The sequence below is a fragment of the Apium graveolens genome, chromosome 10 (genome assembly GCF_009905375.1).
Source record: "Apium graveolens cultivar Ventura chromosome 10, ASM990537v1, whole genome shotgun sequence".
NCBI lineage: Eukaryota > Viridiplantae > Streptophyta > Magnoliopsida > Apiales > Apiaceae > Apium > Apium graveolens.
In genome coordinates, this window is record NC_133656.1 from 192333973 (window position 1) to 192345079 (window position 11107).

At 32.2% G+C, this 11107-nt stretch overlaps 1 protein-coding gene and 1 pseudogene across 1 annotated transcript; one reads left to right on the forward strand and one right to left on the reverse strand.

Annotated features, from left to right (window-relative positions):
- Nucleotides 1-1000: 1000 nt before the first annotated feature.
- Nucleotides 1001-2486, forward strand: LOC141691511 (serine carboxypeptidase 3-like; annotated as a pseudogene).
- Nucleotides 2487-2713: 227 nt separating this feature from the next.
- LOC141691512 (putative E3 ubiquitin-protein ligase ARI8) lies at nt 2714-8561 on the reverse strand. Its single transcript, XM_074496246.1, has 3 exons — nt 7707-8561; nt 7428-7616; nt 2714-2833 (listed from the first exon to the last, which is right to left on the reverse strand). The coding sequence occupies exons 1-3, from the start codon at nt 8559-8561 to the stop codon at nt 2714-2716; spliced, it is 1164 nt and encodes a 387-aa protein (XP_074352347.1).
- Nucleotides 8562-11107: the final 2546 nt, after the last annotated feature.

Below are 11107 nucleotides of genomic sequence, written 5' to 3' on the forward strand. Positions count from 1 at the left end.
TGTTTTGTTAAACTTATAAACCTTATCACCTATTTAAATGATTGAATAATTATATTAATTAAACTTTATATTTAGTTATTTTTTAACATAAATATAAAAATATATGTTATAAAAATTATATAATAATATGTATAAGGTAAATTATAGAATATATATAATATAATATTATAATGCGTAATATATAAATTCTAATATTATACATATAATTAATATATATATATATGTATATATTTAATAATTCGGGTTTTTTCGGATTTCGGGTTCGGATCGGGTTTGGATAGCGATTCGGATTTCGGATCGGGTTTTGGATCGGCTTTATTCAAGTTCCACTCAGGAATCTGTTACCCGTGCTCTGGAAGAGTTCCGCCGAAAATTATCAGTGATACTCGTTGGTGTGTTGTTTTCTTCTTTTGACAAGTGTGTTGTTCATTTCAAAGGCATAAGACCTTTTTTGTGGTTAATTCTTCCTCACATCATCTTGTAGAGGTATCCGAGTTATCTTGGAACACTCAACGAACGTGTTAGATTGATTTGAACATGAAATTTAGCGAAAAATGTATATTCAATTACAAAGAGTTGATAGGAATCATGAATAGATAAAGAGCTTAGAAAATCAACCAAGGCAAAGACAATAAATCCTGATGGGAACAACAAATAATTTTTTTTTAGGAATTTTAACACATTTTTTGTGCGATCAAGGATTCAAGCTGTGAGGGGATGTAAGGTATTCCAGGTATGTTGAAAAGCTTTTACGGGTCCAGATTTAGCCATATATGGAGCATCTCTGTTTTGAATCTTCTTGACAAAACTAAACTTTACATCTTAGTCCTGATTTCTTAGATCATCAATAAATTTGTTTATTTTGCTGCATGCAAATAATTGGACAAGACTTGTAATCTGTTTACAGTTCCCTCTTAATATCTTCTGCATTCATGTATTCAATAATTTGACTTGAACTATATACTTGGCTTTTGTTGCCTCATAATATATCTTCAAGTATATGTCTGTGTAAGTGTGTGTACTTGCGTGTGTTCTCCTATTTAATTTTTTGGTGCGGTGTTGTGTGTAGGATGTTCTATTTCTTCTTTGAATCACGCAACAGCAAGAAAGACCCTGTTGTCATCTGGCTGCCCGGGGGACCAGGGTGTAGCAGTGAGTTGGCTCTTTTCTATGAATATGGACACTTCTGTATTGCGAAAAACATGTCTCTAATGTGGAAGGAGTATGGTCGGGACAAGGTAATGCTACTGATGTTAGATTAGTCAATAATTATAACAGTAAATTTGTTTTACATTATGAAATTGTTGCCTAGGACTCTCTTCAACTCTAAATTTATGAGGTTTTTCCTCTTTTGCTGGTTCCATGATTTGTGGTAAGATTGTTATAATTTTTATATGATAATTATGCAGGTTTCCAACCTGCTTTATGTTGACCAACCTACTGGGACTGGTTTCAGTTATAGCTCTGATAAGCGTGACATTCGTCACAATGAATATGGTGTTAGCAATGACCTATATGACTTCTTGCAGGTACCATGCCTGCAAAATATTGAGTGCTTATAATGGTATTTTCCCCCTTAATAGAACTATTCTCATTCTGGCAAGATATTGTGTATTGATTCTGCAAGTGAAGTGTGTAATCATACTTAATCTTGAACAAGAGTAGCACAAATTATACTTTTTATTGACTATCTTGTTCATCCTGTTGTTAATCCCTCATCCAGGAATTCTTCGTTGAGCATCCTCAGTTTGCTAAAAATTACTTCTATATCACTTGAGAATCATATGCCGGCCACTACATTCCCGCATTTGCTGCTCGAGTACCCCATGGAAACAAGGCTAACGAAGGAGCTCACATAAATCTCAAGGTATGCAGTAATTGTCATCTTGTTGAAGTTTCTGCATTCCAGTTTGATGCTCAGTTTCGGAAGTGATTTCAGGGATTCTCCATTGGTAACGGCCTTACTAACCCAGATATTCAGTACAAAGCTTACTCCGACTATGCACCGGATAACTCTATAATCAAAAAGTCCAATTATGAACGCATAAATAAAGTGCTTCCGGTTTGTGAAACGAGAATAAAGCTTTGTGGTAATGTCTCACATTATTATCATTCATACTCTCGCCTAATTAATAATCGATAAATTTACTAACACACCATAAATTAATTATTCTAACATAATTTTTTTGGTCATTTATATTTAACCTGGATAAATTAATAAAATTATCCGGTTTTGATGCTATTTAAATTGATCATCTGTTCCTGTTTTGCAGGACATTGCTGTGCAGGCCTTTGCCAGTGGACATTGGGAGGTGCACTTGTGTGATTGTGAAAAAAAATGTGTAGAAGGACTACATGGGGGCAGTTTGTACACCCTTTACACTAATGTAAGGTTTCCCTGTTTTACGACATTTCACTTTCTTGTTTTCTGCAAGTTTAACTCTTATAATACTGTTAATCGTATTGGGATGTTGTATAGTAATTGAGGTTTCTTAGTTGATTATTCATGTTTGTTAGTGTTGCCTTGGAGTAGGTTTTGCACCATGGTTATCACATCGGTGAGTCGAGTCGAGTCGACCGGAGTGCCCGACAAGTCGATTCGCGACTAGTCGGGATTAGTCGTAGACTAGTCGACACTAGTCGGCAATGTATTAAACTATAAATATATAAATATAGAGATATATATAAATATTATATATGTGTGTTCTAACTTCTAACAACCCATTTTTTCCTTTTCTCTTATATACATAGGAGATCTTAAATACTTCTTCGGAAGTTTAGGGTCTTCAAACAAGTCATAGGCTGCTTTGTTAGTTTGATTTTCATTCTCCATCTGCCACAAGAATTGAACATCCAAGTTAGAATACAAGTAAAAAAATTAAATGTAAGTGCATAAATAAGTTGGAACAATAGGTGTGTTTACTGTGTATTATGTAGGTGTTTGTATATATAATTATATATAGATGTTTTGAGCTACTGTGTCTGTGAGTGTGTGTTAATGTTTGTAAGTGTGTCTAAGTGTATATATACATGTTTGTGTGTGTGCATATATATATATATATATAAGTGTCTGTGTGTGTAAAACTGTATATATAAAAGAGGGAAAAAAAGAATTGAAGATTACCTGGGATTTTGAGACTTGAAATCGCTACTGGGCACTGTAGAGTGGCTATGTTAGGTAAAAAGCGGGACTGAGCTTTTGTTTTAAGGTTCTTTTACAACCCCTTCTATAACCGGGTTTGGGCCTTTTCTGAATTTTTGAACCAGTTGGTCGACTGGGTGTTTTAATCGACCCGACTAATCGCCCCAGTCGACAAGTTGATAACCAGTCGCTCGAAACACACACAAAGCACAAGTCGACAGTTCAAGTCGCCCTGCCTAAAACGACTACTCGACTAGTCAACGACTAGTCGCGACTAGTCGAGCGACTCAACAACAATGTTTTGCACTATAAATTACATTATAATAGCGTTATAGTGCTGGGTTGTAGTTGCTCTAATTTGTTACAAGTATTAACAACTAACCATTGTCAATAATTAATATGTCATGCTGCATAATGTTTATTTCGCGTTTGAAATATTTGATTCTTATAATAGTGTTAATTATATTGGGATGTTTGACTTAGTTTTTATATAATAATTAAGGTTTCTTAGTTGATGTTTCGTGTTTGTGACCTGGATTGTAATTTATTAAGCATTAGTAACAAATAACCATTGTGAGTATGTTATGCTGCAATATGTTTGTTTTGCCATTTGAATATTTTGATTGTACCTCATAGTACTTAGAATTGTCTTGCAACACAGCTTAGTTTGAGAATTCATTCTCATTCCAACTTTGCTTTCATTTCCAAAAACTTCACTAAATCATGGATATTTCGCTAAACAGTCGCTATTTTATGATTTGTACTCATTTGATCATACTTGTGCTAATACCTTGAACAAGTATATTTCGAGGAGATTATAAAAATACTGCCTTATCACTAGGCATTGTGATCTCATAGATAGGAACTGAGAAATGGTTATAATTTGGCCCACATGTTGATATTGGAAATGAGAGCAAACAAGTTCACAGTCTACTGATTATAATCACGTGAGATAAACATGACCTTAGTGAAATTTGTTTGATATGTCCTGTGATTTGATTCAGTTCACAGTAGTCATTCTATGTAATTAACCATTTAGATGTTGTTTGGGAGCATTTAGAATTACATGTACTCTGTCACAATCCTTGAAAAGGTTAGTATTTGACTCTTTAATGGATTATCTCACGAGGGTCATGGAAGACAATCGAAAACTTGCAGTGGCTCGCCACAAGAGGCATAATGGAAGATCTGAGTTTATAGTTGCTCAATCAACAAAGGGGATTTTATGTCCTAGTGATAATTTTGTGGGAAGTGTCACTTCCAACCTCATAGGTTCCAAAGTACAATATATGGGATCAGGTTCGATGTCCATTTTAGTACTATGCTGTTGAAGAGCTGGTTGATTGAAAACCATGGGTTCCAGCCACATGCCGTGTCAGAGCTCAATGAAAAGGGTTTCTGGAAGATGTTTGATGCTGAGCTTTATAAGCAGTGTAGGAGGAAGTATGGAGCTGTTTCATGAGCGTGTACTACAAGTGTAAGAAACGTAGGAAGATTGAGAAAGAGGTTCAGGAAGCCCAGCCCATCTTGAGACCGCTTATGCAGTAGTAGACATGTCAGTAGATTAATTTTTATGTAGGTTTTCTCGCTAAATCATCTCTGCTTTTATCATTTACTATTCGTCCAATGTTTGTAGTTCTTGCACATTTTTGGCTATGGTTGCTTAATTCCTTACCGGAAATGAAATTAGACTTTGCCAGGTAGTTTTTGTTAACTTTGTCATTGCATAAGATTTTGGCGGGTTAAGAATTTAAATTGGAAGCCGAAAATGGCCGGTTCTTGAAAATTTAGTTTTTGGTTATTCTGGAAAAACAAACTTACGACGGTTGTTCTTCAAACATTCTGTCGTAATTATTCTGGTAAAATGAACTTACGACGATTCTTCTTCATATATTTCGTCGTAATGTATCCATTTTCATATTTAATTTTTTTTTTGAATTTTCATTTTCCCAGCTTGTAGGCCCCATCTTCTAAAATATGATGTTTTTTCTGTCGGAAATTTCTAACTTACGACGCATTCTTCCGTCGTAAGTACATAACTTACGATGTTATTGTTCGTCGTATTTTGGTATTTTACGATAATAAATTCCGTTGTAAGTTGATTTATTATTTTATTGAGTATATGGGTCCCTACTTCCTAACTTGTGACGCAATTTTATCTTGTGACGAAAAAACGAACTTACTACTCGACCAAAAACAACGATTTTTTTCCGTCGTAAATGGCTCAATTACGACGATTTCAGTTCAAAAAAAAACCGTCGTAAATGGCCAGATTTCTTGTAGTGTATCTTCTCTTAATCACTGTAGTTCCTAACTATCTAAAATTTGAATCATTCAATATAATACATAAAAAATTATGTAATCCCTCAGTCCCTTCCAATTGTTTACATTTCTGAGAAAGTGTCCGACACGCATTTTAAGATGCATAAAAAGTATAGTTATGTGACTTATTTTTTACAATTTTCTTTTTCTGAATAAAAGTTTAATGTTTTAATTTTTATTCAGAAAAACAAAACTGTAAAAAAAAATTTCAGAACTATATTTTATATGCACCTTAAAATGCGTGTCGAACACTCTCTAAAAAATGTAAACAATTGAAAGGGACAGAGGAAGTAAATATTTAACTTTATTAATCTCAATAATATATAATTACCGTCTTTTATAAGTTATTTTTTGAAAATAATAAAATTATAAATGTATAATTAGTCCGTGTATCGCTCGGGTTATAGGCTATTGTACATATAAAGTACCTCGTACTAGAGTACGTACATCATTCACTGAATTAGTAAAAAGCACAGCATACACCGAATTTTGCCATAAATTTTGTTTTAATTTATTTGATAGGTCACACACACTGTAGAGGGGGGTGAATACAGTGTGTAGCACAATCAAATCGAATTTTAATAACACAAGTAATAGAAAACAGACTTTATTCAAAGCAATAAACTCTGTTACAGTATGGAAATGTCCTCTCTCAGTGATGAACAAATATCACGAGAGCTGCTAGGGTTACAATGAATAATATTATCGATAATGATAACACTTATAGTGTAAACCCTATGTCTGTGTTTATATACTACCCAGTTACAAGATAATCGCTAATTGATATGAAATATAATTCTACTTCCTAAAATATATCAATTAGATATCTTTTCTTCCAAGTATTCTATTCTTCATAGAATTCCTTCTTCAGGCTTATCTCTTCTTACGTGTGTCTCGATTTTCTCTTCCTTTAATCAGCCACCTTCCTTATCTGAACGTTTCCTTTAAGTCCTGATATTATCTCCTGATAAATATCTCCTGAACCTTAAGTACTGATGACTTAAGTTCTGACTTCAGTATAAGTGCTGATTTCAGTTAAGTACTGATTTGTCCTATTTAAGTAAGATCTGAAAACTAAACATAAATCATATTAGTTATGACATGATCAGATATATCTAACAATCTCCCCCAACTTGTAAATTAGCATAATATACAAGTTTAACAAATATTTGATGATGTCAAAAACATTAAGTACAAATGCATGAGAATTTGACTAGATAACTACAACTTACAGTCCTTAAAGTTTTACCAACTTTAACTTCTGATAACAACTTCAGTCTGTATAGATATCAGAATTTGAGCAGTTGTAGATCTTGACTTGGCTTCACCTTCTGATCTATCTAATGTCAGGAGTTATTCTGAGATAGTTCTTTAACAAACATCTCTCAGCATATCTGAGTTCATCAATCATCCTCCTTTTAGCATCTTTAAGCTCTGCAGAATCTTCACCAGTTTGGAAAATAGCAGCCCTAAGAACATTAATTCTAGCTTTCCTTATGTCCTGATCCAGTGTGATCAAATATGCCTTGTCAGACTCAAGATTGAATTCTACAGCCTTATAACCCAGAAAGGTAGTTATAATCTTAGCAGAGTTAGGCTTCATCTCAACAATATCACCCTTGTGATATCTGTACTTTGGAAGATATGTGATGTCAGACTTTACAGAATAAAGCCTTTTATGTCTCTGAATTTGAGTCTTCAAATAGTTTGCAACACTTTCTGTTATTCTGTCATTCACTTGAAGTAAGAATAATACATGTTCCAATTCTTCAAAATACTTCAGTGGAATAACATTTTCCCTTATATGGTAAACCCTACCATCTGTCATGAAGTAAAACAAGATGTGTTCTTCCAAGTAGGTATGGTAAACCATCTGTACAGATTCTAGTTGATTCAATCTTTCAGGAGTTGCTCCAATACCTGGTTCACTTAAGGAAGTTGGATCATTGGTTGTGTTCTGTACTCTTCTTTCATCACCTTTTAAATCACGTAGATCTGCTAATGCTTTCTCTCTCGACTTGTGATTTGCAGCCCACCTTTCATAATAATGAACATATTTCATAATGTATTCCTTAGCCTGCTCTCTGTTCCTATCCTCTTCACTTCCTCCCCTGTTCACATAACCATTGCATGCCGAATAACCATGTTTACTCTAGGGTGCTAGGCATATCCAACAAAAATGATGTCCGCAGGGAGGCTTACATGTCATGTGCATACACCCACTATTTTTCTCAATTGGTACCTTGCATTTAGGACACGGCTTTGTAAAAGCAAGTATCCACGATACATTTTGAGACTCAGAATTGTTCTTCAACATCCATTCTCCCACCGTCACACAATCAATAGGACGATGAGAATCCTCACCACAACGCCAACGAACACTACCCAAACAATTGCACGTAACAGCATAACTCTCACTCCCTAGCTCACACTCAATAGCACATTCACAATCAGCGGTAGGACACCATTTAATCTTATTATTCAAATCAACATACGATCTAAACAAAAATTCAATATACTTCATCTTATCTTCATCAGATACCAACAAATTAACCATATCTTCTCCAATAATAGCACGACAAGAAGGATCAGGACAACGTAAAAACAAGCAATCAAAACCATCACTAATAGCCACACTAATATAAGTCGTTAAACATGCACGACAAAATTTATGGCCACAAAACCCTACAGTACCTTCGAAATTCATATCAAAAACATAATCCTCGAAACATATACCACATACCAGTAAATCACCGGGTTTACGTGATTCCACAACAGGCCTCTTCATTAAACCAGCAAATTCACACACCCGATCTTCATTATTAAACCATGCTTCTTGCGCGTCCTCGCCGTTCCACTTATAGATTAGTAGTAAAACAACAGCAGCAGATCTTGGTATAGAAATTGCAGTTGAAAGTAGTGTAACATCATGCTCTAGATTTTTCATTATATCTTCTTTCGTAAGGACTTTATAAGTTTTCGAGTCCTTGATCTCCATTGCTTTTTCATCAAAACTCGGAGATGCCATTGGCTCAAGTGATTTTTCATCATACATTGATTGATCATCATCAGTATATGAATCGTCCGAAAAATCCATTGTTTTCGAAACTAAGAGACAAAATATAAGAGTTGTTTTAATAAAACCCTAGCTTGTGCTATTGGATATCTACACTATACTATTATAAACTATAAGCCAAACATGTTCCTAAATATATGTTAAACACGTTCCAAAATAAAGTTTAAATAAATATAATTTAGTTAAAAAAAATTAAATCATATATCTGATATAACTACAAACTCTATAAATTATTATCCAACTTGATTTCTAATCGCATCCAAATTCTTTCTTATCTCATTTGTAGGGAAATAAAAACCTTCCAATTTTTTTATAATTCAAATTATAATATAACAAAATAATTAATAAATTAAGAAAAAAAAATAAAAAAAATATTCTAAAAACTAATATCAAATCATCCACATATATCTATCTATATTATACTATTATAAGCGAAAATGGTTTCGTTTGGTCGTTCGGTTAACCCCTTCCTAAAATGTATGTTAACACCTTCCAAAATAAAGTTTAAACAAATATAATTTAATTAAAAAAATTAAATCATGTATCTGATATAACTACAAACTCTATGAATTATTATCATCCAAATTTTAATCGCACCCAGTTCTTTCTTATCTCTTTTGTAGGGAAATAAAAACCTTCCAAATTTTTTTATAATTCAAATTATAATATAAAAAATAATTAATAAAACAAGAAAAAAATATAAAAAACAATATTCTAAAAAACAATAAAAAATCATCCACATACACCATTACTATTCAAAACTCCCACTTTTCAATAGTCTCCTGTGCGAAGCAGCCCAAATTTGGAGGACATTTTAAGATTTTAACTATCTATATTTTGAATCATTCAATAATATAATACATACAAGATAATACGTAAATATTTTAACTTCATTAATATTAATAATATATAATTATTATCTTTTATAAATTATTAAAAAAATTAAATCATGTATCTGATATAACTACAAATTCTATGAATTACTATCCAACTTGATTTCTAATCGCACCCAACTTCTTTCTTATCTCTTTTCAACGGAAATAAAAACCTTCCAAATTTTTTATATAATTCAAATTATAATATAACAAAATAATTAATAATTCAAGAAAAAAACAAAAAATAATATTATAAAAAATAATACTAAATCATCCACGTACAACATTACTATTCAAAACTCCCACTTCTCAGTCTATGCACCTGCGTGAAGCGACCCAAAGTAAGAGGACATTTTAAGATTTTAACTATCTAAATTTTGAATAATTCAAAAATATAATACATACAAGATAAGATGTCAATATTTTAACTTCATTAATCTGAATAATATATAATTATTATCTTTTATAAATTATTAAAAAAATTAAATCATGTATCTAATATAACTATAAACTCTATAAATTATTATCCAACTTAATTTATAATCGCACTAAACTTCTTTTTTATCTCTTTTGTAAGGAAACAAAAACCTTCCAAAATTTGGTATTCAAATTATAATATAACAAAAATAATTAATAAACCATGAAAAAACTTAAAAAACAAAATTACAAAAAATAATACCAAATCATAATTTGGATTAAAAGTGGTAGTCGAAGAAGTTTTGTAAGATCAAAATCTAAAAATGAATTTCAGGGACCAAGAGAGACAATGCAAGTAAGTAACTCGGTGGTACCCTCTGTATTCTATCTCTGGGGATATTATATTAACCACTTGGAAAATAATTTTGAACAAAAGATATCAACATGGAAGACTTAAAATAAATAAGTTATAAATTGACTAAAGCAAAAAAGATATATAAATAATGAAAGTAAATAACTAACCCTACAAAATATCTCAACAAATGAAATTATGTAACAATTTGTCCTACACGCTTTCAACGACCACGAATCGATATTATGTCATCCATATTAGGTACTTCAATAGAGTTCTTAACATAAAAATTCTTAACATCTTCTAAAAATTTGTCCCATTTATCACTACAACAAATCTGGCCAATTACGTCGGCGAACTTACGACGGAAAAGAAATGTGCGTCAACTTACGACGGAAAAACAGTTAAAAAAATTTCTATCGTAAGTTCCGTCGTAAGTTTCTTTAAAAAACTATTATTTTCGAACGGCTAACAAATGCTAGTATAGATGGCATTTATTGTTGTTGGTGGGAACAATTAAGACAGAATTTCTGTCGTAAGTTATACTTAATTACGACGGAAATTCCGTCTTAAGGTATTTAACATATGACGGATATAACATTTCATCGTAAGTTTAATATTTTATTATTAAAACTATCATCAACTAAATAAAAAAGGATTGAGGAGGACATGGGGAAGAACGACGTCATTAAACTTACGATGAAATGTTATATCCGTCATATGTTAAATACCTTAAGACGGAATTTCCGTCGTAATTAAGTATAACTTACGACAGAAATTCTGTCTTAATTGTTCCCACCAACAACAATAAATGCCATTTATACTAGCATTTGTTAGCCGTTCGAAAATAATAGTTTTTTAAAGAAACTTACGACGGAAATTACATTTCGTCGTAAGTTATCAAAACGAGAAATTCAACATAC